This window comes from Larimichthys crocea, chromosome VI (genome assembly GCF_000972845.2).
Source record: "Larimichthys crocea isolate SSNF chromosome VI, L_crocea_2.0, whole genome shotgun sequence".
In the NCBI taxonomy this organism is placed as follows: Eukaryota; Metazoa; Chordata; class Actinopteri; family Sciaenidae; genus Larimichthys; species Larimichthys crocea.
In genome coordinates, this window is record NC_040016.1 from 17,343,923 (window position 1) to 17,365,232 (window position 21,310).

The 21,310-nt window shown below is 39.5% G+C and overlaps 1 protein-coding gene across 3 annotated transcripts in view; it reads right to left on the bottom strand.

Annotated features, from left to right (window-relative positions):
* The window catches only part of slc12a5a (solute carrier family 12 member 5a), a 149,846-nt gene that overhangs the window by 93,065 nt on the left and 35,471 nt on the right, over positions 1–21,310 (bottom strand). The window contains exon 1 of one of the 3 annotated variants that reach the window (XM_019258177.2): positions 238–589. The exons of the other annotated variants lie outside the window; for them this stretch is intronic. Within the exon in view, the coding sequence (XP_019113722.2) occupies positions 238–292 (55 nt within the window). The 5' untranslated portion in view covers positions 293–589. Of the gene's footprint in view, positions 1–237; positions 590–21,310 lie in introns of those variants that run through there. 3 annotated transcript variants of the gene reach the window in all.

Consider the following 21,310-nt stretch of genomic DNA (forward strand, 5'->3'; position numbering starts at 1 on the left):
CGCACACGCACACACACACACACACACACACACGCAAGCGCACACACTACCTCTTCCAATGACCGCTCACTCTCATCAGGTTGTGCGTGTAAACCTAAATTGTGCATATTGTGTTCCGAGTGGGCAAATACACAGTATGTGTCTTGCATTGCCATGTCCCCGTTTTAATACATGTTTATCCCTGTTTTATGTGTGTGTGTGTGTGTGTGTGTGTGCCTGACACATCCCATCACTCACCCTGGCTTTGCGCTCCCCCGTCCCCCTCCTCTGTGTCGGTCAGGTTGTTAAGCATCCCGGCTCCTCTACAGCACTCTTCTGCTGCTGCTGCTGCTGCTGCGGAGCGATGTCACCGATCGAGCTCTCGGCGGCTCTCCCTGCACTCCACCCTCTGTTATACAGCCTCAGAAATCGCGGGGAAGCAGCGCAGAAAATATGCCAGCCGGATCCTCCTCGCTCCTCACTGCCCGTAGGATGTACGGAGAGAGGCAGCAGAAGAGAGAGAAGGATTTTTTCCCCCCCCCTTTGTAGATCCTCCTCTTGACGTCTCTTCTCTCTGCTGGCTTGTAAGCGTGACTCTCTCACTCTCTCTCTCTCTCTCTTGCTCTTCCTCTTCTCTGTTGCTCTCTCTCTCCAGGAGGAGGAGGAGGACGAGGAGGAGGAGGAGGAGGGAAGAGGGAAGCTGCAGGAGTTTGGTAGATGATGGAATGCCTCAAAGCTGTACACTTGCTCTCTCCCTCCTTCCCTCTGTCTCTCTTTTTTTGCCTTCCTCACTCCTGATCTCGATCTCTCCCACTCACTCTTCCCTGCTCAGATGATGTTGCTCAGTCACTGTAGCTGCCAAACTAATTGCATATTCAAGCAGTAGTATGATTTCTTCTATATCTATGTCTCCCCTCCCTCCCTCTGCCTCGCTCTTCTCATCGTGGCTGTCAGACAGAGAGGTGATTGGGAAAGTGGAATTGATGCTGTTAGAAGAGTGAGCAGGCGGTAGCCTCGTTGCTCTGATGTTTTCTGTCCACAGAGGTGCATTATGCATCAGGTTTTCCTCCTTGTCGGCTTTGTAATAAGCCGCCACGCTCACTCCCTACTTTAATGTCAGATGCAAATAGAGCCTCTGTTTCCTTCAAGGGATGAACAAGCTCTATCAACATCATCTGTATGCAGTTATGATAAACATGGAGAGCCATGTACTCAGCAAGAGGGGAGTGCATCAGCAACTGTTGCAAACACACACCTGCCTCTCTACGTATATGCATCTGAAAAAAACAAAGTATCGTTCTTTATCTTTTACATTTATTTAACGCTGTAGAGATTAGTTTGGTTCCAACTGAGACAAACCCTGCATGCCGTATACCGTCGGCACAGCATTGAAGTCTCGCTGTCAATTAGACCAGTCTCATTTTGATCCAAGCAGATTCATTTTGATCTGGTACACGGCGTACCGTGTGCAAAAAAAAAAAAAAAGGGAGAGAGAAAAAAACGTGTGTAGTACTAAGACACTCGTGCGTGTGTTTCTATGTGGTTGTGATCCCACACCAGAGATATGAAAGCAATTAATCTTGGTTTTAGTCATGGTAGCGCTGATGAACAGAATAGATTTCAACCAAAAGAGGAGGAAAAATATAACCGCACGCTCGGCTCCAGTGAATACATTTATTACCAATGTCTCAAACAAAACTGGTTTTGTCAAGGTACAATTACGTTGACAAAGAGCCAATACCATGAAGCTTGGTAATACATTTCTTCACCGAGCTGTGTGTACAGATACATTTCTCTCTCCTTGTTCATTAGTACTCACACCATAGCCAGCAGTTTGTTTGTAACAACAAAGACACACACAAATTAAATTATAATATCCATGAGGGGAGAGCCTTTGCATTTATAGAGCTGAACCATTCAGTTGGTTCAATTGTTGAGCGCTCATCATTGCTTCATGTAGATTGTACTACGTGTCATTTCAAGCAGGCAATCCGATTGGTTCAATGTTCATGAGCATGACATGAAATCATGCTGATTATTTCTATTGGTTAACTGGTTACGCAGTAAGATTTTGCATGGAGGTAAACAACTTGAAAGAACAGGATGTGTGCATTGTTTCAACACACATGTGCATGTGATGTGGGCACACTACATGAATGCTCCTCACACACGCATTTCTGTTTTTGAACACCAGCTTATGTATGAAGACGTAGTACTGATCCATTCTAGACATCTAAAGTAAATGAGTCCCTCCAACAGTCACCGCTAGTCATTTACTCCACAATGATTGGTCGATACTGCTGTCATTTGGATGGATGGAAAACGAGTAAATGGTTAACTTAATTTTGCGACGCATTAAGGACTTTAACAACCCACTTGTTACTAGTAATGTTTACTCCGCTGACTTTTAGATATATTTTTTTGATGTGTATCTATTTTCATTTGAGTTTAGTAGTTATTATTCCTTCTCAGGATGACCATTGCAGACTGCCTTAGGCTACTAATGGTGTGATATGTGGTACTGATCCATGCTATATAAAAAAATAAACATGAAATAAATAAGGGACACTAAAGCTAAATAGATTTGCACCGCCATATTTCACTAGAATTAAGATTTATCTCCATTTTTCAATCGTAACTTTTTCCCGCTAATACTCTAATTGGTAACATGATGTGGCAAAAATTTACATATTTCAGTCTGTAAGCTGGTTTATACATTTTAATTTTGGTGTTTACTATTGGCATCATGTCTCTTGAAATTAATGTTGGTGTACCTGGAATTGTGCAGTAGAACAAGAGGAATTTATAAATGCTTTATTATCCTCCATATTCCAGATAACTGTACAACTGACAGTGAGATTATTCTGTGCTAAACCATCTTAAACAAATCGTGAACAAGCCAGATGCTCTGACAGAAACTTAGCAAAACCTGCCAGACAGTTATACTGGATAACTCTATGATACACTCATCTGCAACACATGTCCTCTCTTAATGCTCGGCTCACTCATAGTTCTGCCAAAGGTGCTGCTGCTACACGGCGACACCACATAATCACTGCAGCTGTTTACAGATCTGCCCACATTCACTGCAACATCCACTTTTAGACTAAAAGAGAGGTGAAGTGAGGTTATAATCTCTGCAGGTTTACATGTCGCAGGCAGGACGCGCAACATTACCTCTGAACTCACATGTTTATGTAACGGTTTCATTTGAATGAAATTGATTTCACTGAATGAAATGAAAAACTAAAGCAGCTGACGTTAGCTACCACACTGCCAAATCTAAGCAATATTTTGATTAACAGAGAAACAAGGTGGGCGAAGAGCCAGCTGTGAATTTGAGCAAATTTATTGTTTAACATTGTTGACCAATGTAATGTCTTGTTAAAGCGCTTTTATAAAAATTAGCATTTTCTAAATTGACAAGTCAAAATGCATTATATCAAGTATGATCTGTTTTATATGTAATGCTAGATAATTGCATAAAAAATCTATTAGAAGAAGTTTAGCATTTGTCACTTTCTTCAGTTAGTCATATTTTGTTTACAGTTAGTACACAACAAATAGTTTGTTGAGAGAAGGAAATCTGTTGAGCTGGAGAAGAAGGATGGAGACAAGGTGGTCAATACATCACCTAAATAGAACAACGGACAGGTTCAAACATGTTCTTGTCAGGCAGATGATGGCAACAAAATGCGTTTACTTCTGGATGTGTGCAAACCACTGCTATTTCATTCATCTGTCAGTCAATACGGCATTTACACCAGTCTGCTGGATGTTTAAAAATAGACTTACCGTTCACTCTCAATGATACAATAGCCGACACTCAACACAATCAAGATTACAAAATGGAGCAGGTGTTGGAACTCAAAATGTGTTGATTTGACATCAAAACTGTTGTTTTTGCATTTAAATCTAATGGAAAGTTGGATGACAAGACTATATTGTGCTTCAAGGCAGTGAGAAGTAGAAACCGAATGCACTGGGACAGAAGGACCTGCTGGTGCAGCAGCTGTTTTCCAATAGAGACTAGGAATAAACAGAACGTTCAGTTACTCTTTTCAAAAATCAAAGAACATTGATTGGTGCGACTCAATGAAGTTATAACGGCGACAACCTACAAATGTTGATTTCTGAAAAACACAGAGTGATGTTAGAAAAAAGTTATTTCAATCTACAGTAAGTGATGCATTCATAAATGTCTTTTTTTCCCATCCAGGGACTTACAGACAGCAAAGATAAGAGCTCTGAGGTGAATGTGGCAAGCTCAGTGAGCACGTAAGAAAGCCAGAAACAACTATATAAAAGAGTTTCTTGCTTAAATTCCAGAACAACAATTATTTTCTTTTGGTTCAGTTAGAGAGCCTAATTAATGCAATTCAAATTTTCTGTGGGCATGTACTGCTGACTCACTCAGGCATCTGAAGGCTTTCTTATTTCTTAAGCAGCATGGCTTTCTGACAACTTAACAGTGTCTTGTCTACAAACAGAGCTCTGTTATTGGATTAGCCCAAACTCTTACAACAATGAGACACTGCCAAAAGTAACTGTGTGTTTACAGTATGGGAGGTAGAGGCAGTGAAGACTACAACGATATAATACTAGAATCATAGTAAAATTGGGACACTTCCTTTGAGTGCCTCTGTGTATGAGAGATGGAGTATAAAAATACATGTATTCAAGCCTACAGGCATTGCGGTCAACAAGCAAATTGTTAAAAATAAATAATAAATTGTGTAGCTACAACACGGTTGTGGGTTTGGCAGTGTGTGTGCAATAAAAAAAGAGAGACAGGAGAAAGACAAATAACAGGCTTTAAGACTCAGATGCATGAGTCACACATTTTCCTTAAGTTGTACTTATTATCTGTGCCTGATTACACGTGTGCCAGCCGGCATTCATGTGTTAACATATGTGTGTGCATGTGTGTTTTTCTTTGTATGTCACGTTCTCCATCAGCAAAGTGCTCCAACCAATTAATCACTTTTGAGAGAACCATTTTCAATAGTTTTTTTAAGGGCTCAATCGCAGGCTGATTTAAATGTCATGAACTTAGTGCTGCGCTCTAAACAGGAGCCGGAACAGAGGAATCTTTGTCGAGTAATGTTCTACTAAATAGAGCCATGCTAAGGTCGTATTGACCTGGTTCACTCCACTCAAGAGCCGACTGATGAAGCAGAGAGACCCACACGCTCCACATACTTTTAATGATGACAATTACAGAGCAGGGCTTGCTGACCTTTTGTGACCTTGTCATCAAGAGGAGAGAAGGTAGAGAGGGAAATGTTAGGGAGGGTGTTAGTCTGTAAGAGATACAAGGAGAAATGGGATGAGAGCCAAGTGATAAAAACAAAAGAGAAGAAGAAAGAACTCACGTAGGATTTTTGGCAAAAAGTGTAAGTTCTCTAATCAACTTAGTCAATCTATGAGAAGGATTTATTGTGCTGTGCTGCGCCCAATACATCTGAGATGATGCTAAGCTGTAGACTGTACCGTCCACTAAATCTTACAGCAGATAATAGAGAGAGAGAGAGAGCACACGGTGAAGCTAAATAAACTAAATAAATAAAGAATATGCTCAGACTCGGTTTAGATATTGATTTTGCTTACTGATTCTGGGTCTTATCTTATCTGCTGTTTATCAGTAATTATTATAAAGTGAGAAAAGACACCAAGATTGCACAAGACCTTCACAACTTCACCGGTTCAATTCCAGCTGGCGACTTTTATTATATGTTATAACCCTCCTCTCTCTCTCTCTCACCCATTTTCCTGCCCTGCCTTTGCTGACTGATAAAAAAGCCGGACCAAAAATCACAACAATAATCCTCAAAAAAAAAAAGTAAATAAACACCGAAAGTATCAGAGCACTACATTTTGAATACAAAACCATCAATGTATTTAATACCAATCAAATAATATACTTTCTCACCGAGCATTAGATAAGAAGATTGTTTCTACTCTCATGTCTGTGAGATGAAGCTGCTACCAATAGCAGGTGAGCTTAGCTTAGCATAAATACTGGAAACAGGAGGAAACAGCTAGCCTGTCCAAAACTTCAATTCAATTTTATTTATATAGCGTCAAATCATAAAAGAAGTTTATTACTTTTTATATATAGCAGGTCTAGACTGACTCTTTATAATATTATTTAGAGATGCAAAAATTCACACCATGAGCAAGCACTTGCCGATGGTGGCAAGGAAAAATAGAACCTGGTTCAAGGTCAGTGGCATTATTATGTCATTTACTGAGTAACAATAAAGTTTTACTCATTCTAATTCTGTTAACATTATGTTGTATTGCACTTTTGAGTACTATAGCCAGTCTACATGATTGCTAACGCTATACAAATGCCGGGAGAAGATGTGAAATGTTTCCTAACAAATCCCCAGGCCTGATAAAGGTGGGACCAGTAGCAGTTCAAAACCAGTTTTCAGTACTGAAGTTTAAGACACACAGAGGTTAAAGTGTTACACATTTTTGCACTGCACAACGGTGAGTGTCTCAAGGAGCTTGGGCTGTTATAAGATGAGATAAAATGAGAGGACAACCACTTCAAGCCTACAGTATCAGTAGCTCAGTAGCTGTCTTGGACTCCTGCCAGATCATTACGGTCTGTCTGAGCACCTCGGAACGTTGACAAGGGCATACAGCAACCAAAAAAAACAAGAAAAGAAAAAAAGAGCCCTGGACACGGAGTTAAAACTTCAACCGGACACAGAAGACAAAAAGACAATACTAAACAAGAATCAAAAATTCTCTGGGAGCTTAAAAGGCGGTTAGAGGAGCGTCAAAAGTTTTTGAAATGAAACAGCAATCGTTAATATTCTCTCTGAACCCCCTCAGTGTCTGAAATCAAAAAAATATTTTGAGTGAGAGAAGGCACTTACACTTAAATAATGCAATACACAGGCTTGCTTCATCTGTCAGAAATCTGAGCCAGAAAAGTCTCAGTCAGCATTCATGTTAGACACATCTAAGCCACCAATTTGATCCCCAAACTGACAACAACACGGTTGTTGTGCTTCACACAAACATAGCGATAAAGACATTTTTATGTGTCCAGTTTATAGTTAATCAGCCAAAAATAGCCCTCTGACGTCAAATCTTTACTTGATGATGGCTGCAATAAATCTAATTGAAGCTGCATTGGGATAAATAATGCATTTTTGGTTTTCTGTCTCAGCCATTTTGAAATTAAATCTGCAAAAATTAAAATGACTTCCAGAAACATAATGCCAGGCTGATGTTGTTGCAGAGCAATAGTGAAACAATTTGAGAATGCTGTTTGTTAGCACAGTACTCAAGCACTTCTGTTGATGAGTTCAGCACGACTAGATTTCCCATGTGTCTTTTTCTCTCTCTCTCGACTGTAAATCTGATCAGGCTCCGCTCAAAGAACTGCCTAATATCCTCCTACGGCACGCCTGAGGACAAACACAAACATACACGTATGCACAACACTGAAGAATATAATTATCAGTTTATTTTGTATGAAACCATGTTAGGATGGACTCAAGAAAATGACATGCTAACTGTTTGAATTTAGTCCAGAGTCCCCTGAGGGGTAATTTACAGTAGGCTGTGGACGATAATAGATGTTGTTCAGGAGAGGCTGATTCCATCTACCGCTGTCCATCAGTTTACCTGGTGCTGCCAAATTGAATAACAAGTTTACACCCACTGTGTAAATTCTCTTTATTGAATCGACCCGCTTTTTTTGAAATTTGTCCTTCACAAACAAATCTAATCATAACTTTGTCCCTCGAGAAAGGCTGATCTTGCAATATGAAAGAACACGACTCTGGCCGTCATTATTGGATACGAGGGGGAAACATGGTGGAGGGACAAAGAGAAAGAGAAGGGCAGAAATCTATTTTGTACAATTGTGGAAAATGTTCAAAGATCAAAAACCTGTCGCCATCCTTGTTAGCTGCAGATGATGGGATGTTGTTACATAAAAACATAATATATTGTTCATCAGAGCAGAGAGTCTACTACATCTGTATGGTGTCAGAGCTTTGTTAAGGGTTGAAACCTGCAGGGCTGGCAGAACCTCTTGGCCCCCAGAAGGGTTGTCAAGTAATTAATGTGAGAATAGCCGGAGCAGCCCTGAGAAATGAGCCCCAACATCTGACAAGGCTTTGTTTGGGAGACAGGCATCTGAAGATGTGACAGAGATTCTTGTAGCTTCGTCAGGAAGAGCGAAGAGATCAAAGTGGTCTGGCGATGTCCTGACAGAGCAGAGCTGGGCTTTTGTTTGCTCTAAACATGTTTTATCTGATGAGGCCTGCTGGCCAATCTCAGACCGTTGCCTTTCTAATCGCCTAATCCTTTCACAGCAGCCTCTGGATCTCTGAAAATAAACTGATAAATACTGAGTTCACCTGCTCCCCCTACATTCTGAGTGTGATAAAGGTAGCACACTGTACAATATATGTATACGTGTAAACAGATGTGTACATGTATATACGTAGGTGCAAACATAAAGAAAAGATACGCAACAGTTAGTTCAACTACGTAATTTGATTGGACATGTATCACTCCAATTTACAGTGTTAAATAGTGTTATCATAACAGTGTTATCATCTATCTTGGACTGTTACAAAGATATTTCTACAAGTAGTTTAAAAGGCACACACAAGGCACAATCACTCACTGTATACTGCCATTAGAAACTGATTAGTACTAGTTGATTGCCACTGTCAGTAATCAATACAAACCAATAACTAACAGTTATATATACAGCATATGTAGTGATGACAAAATATTAAAAAATATATATATACATTAACAGTTTGAATCAAACTAAATTTCTTAGCACTGTTCGAGAAAAAATTACACCAAACTCCCTTTAAGAAATATGAAATTTTAATGATTCCTGATGTCTGTAAAAATACAAGATTTTGCTTTATATTATAACTTTCAATACTTGATAATAATTTGATATGCAATTTTATTTATTTTATTTTTACTTAGAGGTCTAGTGTGCAAGATTTCATAGTATCTATGGGCAGGAATGGAATATATTATTCATCAGTAAGTTTACATTAGGATATAATCACCTGAAAAATTAGAATCGCTGTTTTCGACCCCTTTATATTTACAGTGACAGTGGCCCTCTTCCATGCAGTCCACCATGTTGAACTGTCATTATTTTTTACAGTAGCCCAGAACAGACAAACCAAACAATGATCTAGATAAGGTCTTTGCTTTCTATGTGAATTTCACAGCCACAGTTTTTCTTACATGCTTGGAAGAAAGAAGCAGGTGAGTTAACCTTTAACTCATTAAAAGAAGTAAATTAGGATACTATACATGGTAGTATATTTAATTATTGCAGATACATTACTCACACTGAATAGGTTTACGCATAAGTAATGTGATATGTTTAGGTTTTTGTAAAAATGACTATCATTATCAGATTTTATAAATTCTCAAACATCGGTATCTGTATCAGCCTCAGAAATCCAGTATCGGTCTGACTGAAACGTATTGTATCACCATTGTTATCATGTGCAACACGGAGCATTGTGATAGCATTGGATTGTTAGTTATCTGTGTGTGTGTGAGAGAGAGACTCTGACATCTTCACACATTAAAAAGGTGAACCTGACAGAACTATTGAGCTGTGGCGGCAGGTAGTCCACGCTGAAATGTTAGATAAAGACGTAGCAGAAAGAAAAGCAGCATGCGAGATGCACCTTGTTCTGGAGAAGAGAGAGGCACACAATGGGTGTGTGAGATGCACCGAGAGAGGAGAGATATGTTTCAAGTGCTTTTGGATGGAGTGTCATACATTGCACTAGTTGCAAACTGATGTGAGCACAGAGCTGTGTTTGTGTGTGTGTGGATGACCATGACTATATCTATACATTACGATCTTCCCATACATCCACCAGCACAGCATTAATTCACCCTTTTTTTTCATCCCATTGTAGTCACTGAGAAGGAGGAGAAGGAGGAGGAAGAGGAGAAGTAGGAGGAAGAGGAAGAGGAGGAGGAGGAGGAGGAAGACATGACCCAGTTTTATTCCCTCCAAAGAAAACAGACGGAGCAACAGAGAGCGAAAAAATGAAGTGAGAGCAGAAGAAAAGGAGCGGGGAACATCAGCCTGAATGAGAACAGAAAGTAATGAGGGCTAATTTTCATGCATGGCTCTACATCTTGTGGCCTACCCGCAATAATCACCAACCCAGTTTGGTCAAGCCAGAATCTCTCTGAAAACTGCATACACCACTCAGGGCCAGATATACTAAGGCTTGTGCGCCTGTTCTTTAGATGTGGCGCATTCTGCACCAAACACATGCTGTATTTATCAAGCAGATGCACCAGGCCGGTGTCGCAATTTGCGTGTCATTTGTGTGAGTATCTGCGAGGTGCACCTTTCTCCTCATTGCATATGCATTGGAAGAGAATAGTAATTAGTTGATTATGTATTCGGCTGGATTTACTGAGGTCACGCCACTTGCAACTGTCCGATTTGCGAGGGGGAAATTGCCCGCCTCTGAAAAGGAGGCATTAAATAAGCAGCGCAGATGGAATTTACAAAAGTCACAATGTAAAGCAGTGACTGTGGTGGGAAAAGAGCATTAAATACAGGCTTGTTATTAACTCAAAACTGATTATTAGAAGCAAAAATGAAGTAGTCGTATTAATTAACACAATATCTGATTAATGCAACACAAACTAATATTGGACAGATGTTTCAGTTTGTAATCACCAAGCTTTAAGCAAATATTTATTTTTTTGTTTGGCTGCATTTACCTCATTATGAACATACATAACACCATCTCCACATGCTCCACTATGCTGCCTCTCTCCCTCCTTTCTGTTTAGCGTGTACATGTTTATTGATATGCTACAGATTATAATATCCTAACTTTGAGTAATATTTTGAGTAATAGTTAGACTTTTACACAGGTGGAGTACTAAGCTTATTTCACAACACTCATATGTATAAATATGTCTTTGTGTATTTAAGTGGTGGAAGGCAATTTGGCCAAAGAATCACCATTTTATGATGTTGGTTTGACCTCAACATGTGGTCATCTATACCACTATATAGTATATCTAATAATAAAAAGGTACATTTATATACAGAGGCCTGATTAAATGGTCTAATGGTAGTTTACGTTGTGAAACACCCCTCAAACAGTGCATCAAAAAGCTGGTAGATGATGTGAAGAACAGCAAGGCACTGTAGGCAGTTCCTTGGAGCAACATACTAAAGGCTTTTGTAGGCTGCTCATGTAAGCTGCTTTAGAGAACAGAACATCTGTTTACATCAGAAAGGAGACACTTGACTGAGATGGAAAGTAACACAAATCAAATTTTGGTTCAGGCTTCAGAGAAACATGATCACACGGATTATTTCAGAAAGGAGCTAGGAGAAGCTATATTTTGTAGATTTGTGGAAAATGAATGCAGTTGGATGTTAAAAATAACAAAGAAACTTTTCACAACTGGAACAGTGCCACTTTACATCCCTGATGAGCTTCAGCAGCTCATTTTGCTCCACTCAACAAAGGAAACAAAATGTTTGACAAAAGAAATGAGCTCTGAATTGTTGGCAAATCTATTTTTTGTGTTTTATTATATGAATTTGGTTCTATTGTGTAACATCTGACAATGTTCTGCCCACAGTACTAAAGTAGGAAGATTTTAAAGAGTTATGGTCAAAGTTGTGTGGGCTTTAAGCTTTTTATAGACTCTTACTGTGGCTGCTTCTAAATTTATATACACACACACACACACACACACACACACAGACCTACAAACACAAACTAAACTGAACTCCCTTTTTGGCTCTGTTTATGTTAGCACAGTACTGAACATTGCTTTACAATGATGTACATGCCTTAAAGCTGACAATACCACACTGCTTTGTGTCTGCTGTTCAAGTCTAGACTGAGACACGACGGTCATAGCATACATTAAGCAAAAGAACAGTCTACTATTGAATCTTTATTCCTTTATTCCTTAATCCCTTCTATGCTAATGAGTAGTCTCATGAGCCTCCATTTATACACATAAATACACAAATATGAAATTTGAACAGAAATCCATGTACAGACGTTGGCAGAGATTTTGACAAACGAGACTAACTTAATAATGGCTGCATTCCATTCAGATGTGCCAGGATCAGGTCCCTGCTTATGTGAGTGCTGGCTCACTGGCATGCCTTACTGGCACATAATGGAATAAAGCCATAAATATTGTTAACTACACCTGTTTATCCAGCTAAGACAAGTCAATGTCTACTGTGAAAATGGCCAATTAGATTTTTTATTTTTTAAGGGAATTTAGAAGTCCAATATGTAAGATTTAGGGGGCTCTATTGACAGGACATGACAGCAATTGAATATTTTATTCATATTTATGCTTTCATTAGTGTATAAGAATATAAGCAATAAGAATTGGAGTGCTTTTACAACCTTAGAGTGAGCCCTTTATATCTACAGAAAAAGCGAGTCCACCATGTTGCAGTGCTGTGTTTCTGTGTTTTCCTCAGCGAACATACCTCCATGTCTCACAAGAACGTGATAAGAACAAGAACATGCTAAAGAACATTTCGTATATAAACTACGTGACATACTTTGTTAGGTTTAGGCATCAAAACTTCTTGGTTAGTTTTTAGTTTTAGGAAAAGATCCACTTAGCTCAGACTACAGGAGTTCTGGGCTGTTTTACCATCCAACAAAATCTGGTCTGGGACCCTGGTTGGTACCAATGTTCAGCCCAGATTATCACGTAACATGAGGAATTAACTGATCCAGTCATAAAACCTCCTCACCTGCCCGCAGACTCATTGGGCCATGACATAAAACATGTTTGATATTTAGGTTTTGGAATTCTGTATGATTACGTCAGTACTTTCCAAACTGGACCACAATAGCCAACAAGGAGACGGGGCAGCTGACTAGTTGCTAAGCAACAGTAACCCAAGCTAGCATACTACTGTTGACAGATATTTGACTATAAGTTAAAAGCTCACCTACAGTTCTTGCAGAAGAATAGATAACCAATATTGACCGCTTCAATCACGCCAGACATTTTGTCTTCCAGACTCTGCTTTGCATTATGCAATATGTGATGAGCCATCATTTTCAAATCTTGTAGCGTGTTTATGTGTACAGTACATGTTTGCGGGCAACTTTGGTGTTTTTTCAACCTGGACTTATTTTTCCATGTTTTTGTGTCAAAGTGACTAATGGAAACATTTTGAATTTGGTCCAATATTGAGTGAGACTGCTGCAGCCGCAAAACGTCCTACTGGCGGGCAACTGTGCACCGTCAAAATACATCCATTAAAAGTGCTTGTTTTTGGCTCTTGGCTTAGATTGCTATTATAAATGTCTGACAACACACCTTTACAGAAAAATGAGTGATGATAGGCAAGGCATGACTCAAAATAAAACCTAATGTTATTTTATGTCTGCTGAATGTATGTAGGTGGTAGCTGCGTATCGGTCAACTTGTTTTGATGTGTGATTGCCCCCTAGAGGCCAGAAATTAATGTATGTGTGATGTTTGGAAGTTGTGCTATCATTCATTTGCAATATCAGTGTGATGTTTTCCAACATTATGTGAAGTTGGGTTCTTTCCCAGGAGCAAGTTTGGTATTGCATGTGCTGTAAAGCACGTTTTCATTAAAATCAAAAGAATCTATAAGTATGAACTTGTTTGATTTCTTGCTGAATGGTTTGTTTTAGTTTAATATAAGATCATCTAAATCCAAACAAAATGACGTGTGGGTCCTTCATAAATAAAATACACTTTTATTTTAAATGTGTACAGTAGTATGTTGGAGAACAGGTCTCTGAACGCGACATAAAAAAAGTGCTAAGGACTGAATATATAAATGTAAGGGTATCTAACTGTGCATATTTAGCAGCCAGGTGTGATCTCTGCCGGGTTTGTAATGCATGATTTCTCCTAAAGGGCCACAGGATATGAGGTCCAGATTGAGTGAGTTTAAAAGGCCGTCGTTTATCTGCTGTGCTACTGTGCAGCTGCACAAACTTATAGGCCATGAACAAACAGGTCAGCCATTATGAGAGAAAATGTTTTGTGACCAGAACTAAGGACAAGTGGAAAAAGCGACATGCTACAGATTCGAAATGCAATTCAACCTCTGTTATTGTAAGCAAAACTAAAATGTGTCAGTAAATCAGTTACAAAATAAAATGATGCTTCACTCTATTTTAAAAGATCTTACTCTGTATCTGAGAAACTTCATTCATGTGTTTTACTGTATGAGCAACAGCTTGCGATATATGCTTTGCTTGTGAAAGGTCGCCTCAATACTGTTCTCACATTAAGCAATCTAATGTCAATTTTATGCCATATTGACCTTTGTTTCTATTTCTGTCTGTTCTGCAACAATGTGCACCTATAAGCTGACATTTCCGCTAAATATACTCAGCTGCACTCAGGGGGCACTGAGCCATTGAATGGGTAGTTAGTAGCATACACCATGGTCTGTATTTAAACGGTTACAGTCGCACAAGCCACCAATCTGCAGATCAGTGTGGGCACTTTCGCCACTTGATAGGCACTCAAGCTTGCTTCCAGAAAACTGTTTGGGTGGCTCAACATTGGGTGTAAACAAAGTGTCTTGGGTGTCTGCACATGGCTTTCTTTGTAGCTATTTTTAGCTGTTTTGGTCTCCAGTTTTCAGCTTCTACAATCTGGTGCAAAAGAAAGGCAGTATTTAAACCTTTGAGCTACAGTATAGCTGCACATGGCTGTTTTGTTTGTGGTTTCTGTGTATTCCATTATATCATTTCATAACAGGCAATCAAATATAAGACACTTTTTAAATCTGATATACCAAAATGGAACTCGTCCTTTGTTTTGTGTTCACAAAACTGGATAGGAAGCCAAGAGGCAGACACAGCTGATCAATAAGGATGTGATCCTGCACACTGTTTGAAGCTCATCACAACATTTTATGGTATTACATTCATCTTTTGTTCTGCAGTGGCTTTTCCATCACACCCAAAACCCTGTAAAGCCTTTATAATCGATATTTCTATAATACAAAGAAGCAAATAACGATATGAAATCAATGGGACAATACAAAAAAGAGAAACATACAGAGAATAATCACCTGAACTTGCCACTGCACCTCTGCTTTATGGCAACGCAGCTCTCTTAGCTCAGTCTGGCCCACAACTTCACTGTTTTGGCTTGTCCATGCCAACTATGCACTTTCCACCTCCGTTGTAGAGATGCGAGAATCAAAACAAGTTTAATTAATCAATAATTGTGGCAAGCCTCTTACAGCTTTCCATATAAATCTAAAATTTTACATAAATCATTTCCAACATGAGTTCAAATGAAAGCTGACACACAAAGTAGTCCCCTGATAAGTTATTACTTTTAAAAGCATACCTAGTGCATGACAAAACACAATATTTGATTAAGTAATTGACATCAAGCAGATTTGTTTTGATACAGTTACAGTAAGAGATATCCTGTGTATTAAATCTCCAATAGTCTAAAAACACCCTGTTAGCAGCAGTAAGAGGAAAGCAGCTGATGTCTCTCGACCTTCACAGAGTTCAAACCACTTCACACATCGCACGTCGTTCCACTGTGGAGCAACATGCAGTACAGAAACAGACCAGCAGGATGTACCAGCTCTACCCACCGAGGTAAAGTGTCTCATCTTCTCCATAATTAACTGGCAATGGGAGTGGCCCGGATCACTAGAGGGACAATCTGATTGGATCAATTGACACCTCTGGCTTGTGATAGGTGATAATGTCCTATTCTGAGTGGATAATGCAGAGGTAATCTGCCCTGTGGAGATCCCCATCACTGCCGAGCCCCCACCCAACTCCAACTCTGTTAACAACAGATAATAAGATTACAGCTCGGCCCGTGGCTGATAGAATTACAACTATATCAGAGAGGTAGATCATTTCAGGTTATAGCATGCCACTGGATTCAACCGTAGAAGGAGTCACACATTGACATATTGTCACCTCGACAGTGACACTATGTCAATATGATGATTTGTCTTTTGGGGTTATTGGATATACGTTTTTGGATCTACTACAGAATTATAACCATAAACAAACAAAAGTTTAAAAAACAGAGCAAAGCAAAGATCGCTGAGAAGCTTGAGCATGTCTACACAGCATTTCTTATTTCTTAAGTTCACACTGTATATGAAGAAGAAGATTAACTTTATTGAGCTCTCGATGGGGAAATTCTATTTCCACTCAAGTTTACAGATAGGTATAGTATAGGCCTAAAATACTCATAGACATGCTATGAAATGGTGACCTGTGAGCAGCTAGGAGTTCAATACCTTACTCAAGGGCACCTCAGCAGTGGCCAGAAGGTGAGGGCACCTCTCCAGTTACCAATCAACGCTCCATACTGTGACTTGAATTGAAAGTCCCTACGATCAACTGAAACTCAACAATTAGTTTTAATTTAAAAGTCAGTTATTTTGCAAAATTATTACCTAACAGTGGACTGATACTAGTGCATCAAAAACATGCTGTGATAAATAACCTGAAAGTTGATAAGTCATCAAAATGCAAACTGAAGACATGTCAACAAAAATCCTCCTTTGCACACCGGCTTTTGCCAATAATCAGCTGTAAAACAGTGAGAAGGCGCCATTCCTCCTGTGTAGCATCAGAAAACTGGCAGGCTAAATTGGAAAAAGTACAGAGAAGAGAAGGACAGAACAAGCAGCGATATAGAAAGAGGCTCAGTGGAAACATTGTTTTTATGTTGAATTTTAAGTAAGCTTGGTTGCTAAACATAGACTGAATCACCTGGGATTCAAATTTTGGACACACGCAAAAAAAATCTGCCCCCTCATCACTATGGTACCTCTGTAGCCTGAGGCTGTACATGCACAAATTGGTTTTGTTAAATTTTCTGAAGCCAATAAAACTCCACATTCGGTACAGTTGCTACGTAAGCAGCAGCTCGTCAAACACTCAAAACAAACTGAACTGGAACTACAGACAATGAAGAAATTTGTGGTCCACTGCAATTCTGGTTTAGCACATCCATAAATTAAAGGGGAAAAGGCAGCAGTATGTCGTTGATATATTGCTGCTGAAGTTTCCACAGGCACTGTGTAGATCTAGTCAGCTTCGAGTGAGAGAATGTCTGCTTCTGAATCTGAATGCTATAATCTTATCTGCCCACTAGAGCAGCAAGCAGAGAGGCACTAAATTCCCTTCTGGTGATGGCATTTTTGGAAGAGCCTCACACTCACACACACACACACACACACACACACACACACACATATACTTAATGGACATCCAGGACTGAGGAGAGAGAATTTCGCTGGTTCTACTTTCCTGACTTTGTAATTTAGAGTTAAGATAAAACAAAGGAAAACAAAAACAGTGCTGTTTATTGGGGAGGTATCATCAGCCTGAAAGGGTTGTTTTGCTGCCTGGCTGGCTGGCTAACTCAACTGGCTGGCACTTGCCTATTATTAAGCTATTTCTACCTCAATCCTAAATCAGCGCAGTGTTGTTTTGAGAGACTCTCTCAGCACAATCAATTTAGAAGTGGCTGACAGTCACAGACTGAAGTTCTGGTGAAACATTTTTCGTTGTCTTTTGTTATTTAATTTGGAGGTCTTGTTTCCATAGATAAACAAAAAAATATATAACTTTGTAAATTTAGTTATTGGTATCAACATTATTAGGAATCTGAAGCATCTGTCAGGGAAAGCTTCGATAAACACACATTATTGTCAACGATGGAAAAATATGAGATTTACATTATCAATTTGATATGGCTCTCCCTTGTGATGACAACGGTTTTTCAGAAAATACAGTGTAGACTCAAGAAATGCAACAAGAGGAATTTCATCAGAGTTCCCATATTGATGTTTCAAATCTCTTGTGTGCTGTTTGCACTAATGGCTTCCCTGCTGGACCCAAGCAGCACTTCAGCATATCAAGTGGTACTGAACAGCTTCAGTTTACTGTACATGATGATGGAAATGTCCATTTAATGTTTTATGTGAACATGTAACATACTGTACAGTATGTACCCATGGACACATATATCCATGTGATTGGATCCCAACATGCTCTGTTTGGTGGTTGAGTATCCATCGCATGTAACTGCTTACCCTCATCAGGATTGGCAAGAAACACTAAAATATATTAAAATAAATAAAATAATGGGAAAAGGGACTATTTTACATAATTAATTATGCCAAATAATGATATTGGAAGGGTCTGTACAGTATATGTGACTGTAACTTAGCTAGTAACCACTGCTAAAGAGGTTTGTTCAAAGTCTGTGAAGGTTCTCAGTCGTACAGGTCATCGTTACATCACATCATTTCAGACATTTCACCTCTCTGTGAGAGATTTCTTCAGTTCTGGCTGACTGGTAAGGAAACCCAGGTATTTAGCCTTTGTGGGATCATTAACCAGGCTATTGTTTCCACTCGGTTCGTTAGTGCTCCTTGTTGTTGTGGCGTCTGTCAGCAGAGTCGTTAAGGTCACCTGAGGTCCAGTATGAACGACAGTCGGAGTCACATGGGGACATGCGCAGTCTCCTGGGAAGGCGTCCTGATGAATTGACTTGTTAAGTGGCTGTTTGGTTTCACCGATGTATAGGTTTGTGAACTCCTCGCTGCATTTCTGCTTTAGTGTGATGCCGGGTTGGAAGATCATAGGAACATCCTACATTTTTCAGATACATAAAGGATGACAATGTGGTTGTGTCTATCCTTCTTCATCACTCGCTATGTTTGTGTCCTTCCTTGACCTTGTGCCCAGTTTCCCAAAGGTCCAGATGGGGTTACCACAAGCTTTAAATGCATCATTTAAATGTTGGGCTTGGGCAAAGATGATAACTAAATGATAAATAAATTGACATTTTCGTCAGTGAATAAAAGTAGATGAAAATGTTAGGAGGGTCGAGCTGGGAAGAGATCTAAGCAAAGGTTGGATGCAAGTTCATGTTATTTTAAGAACTAACCTGAGCTGGTTTGTTTTCACTGAAGAAACTGCTACTGTCCTGTATCGATCAAGCTTCGAGAAGTGAACAACCCACTTGCCAATCTTATATCATCAGTGAGTCTGATTAATAGTTACATACATTTCTTCCAGAAGTTTTTATGAGTTTGGAAATTCCAGAAAAAGTTAAAATAATGTATTACACTTTAACTAAACCTGTCAACCCTGTTTAGTCTACTGATTGTACAACTAAAACTAAACCAATACAGAAAACTAAATGGCATTCTAGTTAAAAGGCAGTACTAAAACTAAATCAAAACCTGATGTCCAAATTAACTTTGGGTCTGAATCACAAGGTGGATACGCAAATTATTTGTTACTTTTAACAGTGTCAATTTTAATATAGACACAGTGGTTGTGATTGCAGATTTGAGCTTCATACTACTGGTCTTGGTAGAGGTCCAGGTACCAGTCTAGTTACTACAGTTTCTTGTACCATAGTTTTTGGCTTTACAGTGGTCCCTCGTTTATCGCGGGGGATACGTTCTAAAAATAACCCGCAATAAACGAAATCCGCGAAGTAAGTTTTACAATTATTATACATGTTTTAACGCCGTAAAACCCCTAACCACACACTTTTATACACCTTTTTACATGTATTTTGTACAGTACTCCATTAATCAGGACGCAGAACACATGTGCGGTTCTCACTTAGCCAATCAGGACACCGAAGACAATGCGCGTTCATACTGTACAGTACGCTGTAAAAAAGCATGCAAAATTACACTAAAAAAATCTGCGAAACAGTGAGGCCGCGAAAAGTGAACCGCGATATAGCGAGGGACGACTGTATTGGCTGGCACCTTTGAAAAATTAGAACATGAACACAAAGTAGGATGCAATTATACACAGGAGGTTGATGTTATAAGTTAACATATGCAATATTTAGGGAGCATGAATGCTTCATGAGAGGAGGTGAATATAATATGGCTGTAACGTGAATGTTATAGCATTCTGTTTTGAGGGCTCATTAGCACTCTGTCACACTGCATTATCTATGTGTGTGCGTGTGTGTGTGTGTGTGTGTGTGTGTGTGTATTTGTGTTACGTGTCAAGCACTGTGAATAGCACTATCAGCTGCTGAATCTCATAGGGGTTCAGTAGGTAACAGTGAGAGGCTGTAGAGAGAAAAAGACGACTGCTTATATCAATTTATAAGTCCCAAATCATATCAGTTGAGGACTTGTGAATTAAGTTGTTAGACCGTTTTTTGTTTATATCGCTGCTCAGCATCCATCTGCATGATGCACAACAGGAGTACACATTTGTTGTGTGGTATGTTTTAATCTAATCAGATGAACATGTCCTAGCTGTAAAAGCTATCTGAGCATTACACACTCCCAATCAAAGACTGCACATCACAAAATACACTGCATACATTTAAAAAAACAAATATACAGTATGTCTTACACTGGTACATTTCCTGCCTCTAGCTACCTCTTTCTGTGTTTCCCTGTAGCTTGAAAGGACCCTCGAGGAGTGAGGCAGCGTCTCAAGCAAACTTGATACGAGTTGGAGTGAAAGTGACACAGTGAGGTCAGCCAGCACCCTGCGGCATCACCTGTACCCCACCTGACACACAAACTGGTTCAAGCTTAGCAACCAGCTGCTGAGTCAGCGGGTAAATGGAGAGGGCGGGTTTGAAGGAACGTTTGAAGGCCGAGGTGACGGAACAAGTGATGGAGCCAAATGAAGACAAGGGAAGATAACGTGAAGTGTGTTAGGTAGAGAGGACATCAGAGAAGGGAGGGAGAATGAGAGAGAGAGAGAGAGTCTAAGTTAGACAGAAAAGGCAGACAGAGGCTGGGTGAACACAGGAAGAACAGAAGATGATGTGATACATTAAGCCCCAAGAGCCCTCACCTTGTTGTGTTTGCATCTGTCACATATTGGAGGGTGTTTGTACAAAGATTCATGTGAGGGCGTGATGTAATTAAAAACTGAGTTCACACCTTTGATGCTTCTGTTGCTCATTTCTTAGCTTAAGCTCAGGGGTATCTTTGTCCCTGAGTTGAGCATCCTAGGCAGGACTTCTTCTCACTGTATAACAATCCTGCCTCTTTTGCCAGGATTTACAGGTCTGTACTTTAACCTTCATCCTAACTCTGACCTCAAGAAGCAACAGCGAATCCATCCTAGTTAGTGTTTTTTTTTAGTTAGTGTATTAATATATAAGTACAGTCACTTTTTATTCTGGTTCCAGTCTATAACATTCCCTTTCCAATTTTTTTTGTGGTCTTGTGTGTCTTGTGTAAACTAAATCAAGAATATGAACACATTGCCTTGTAATCTACGTATAA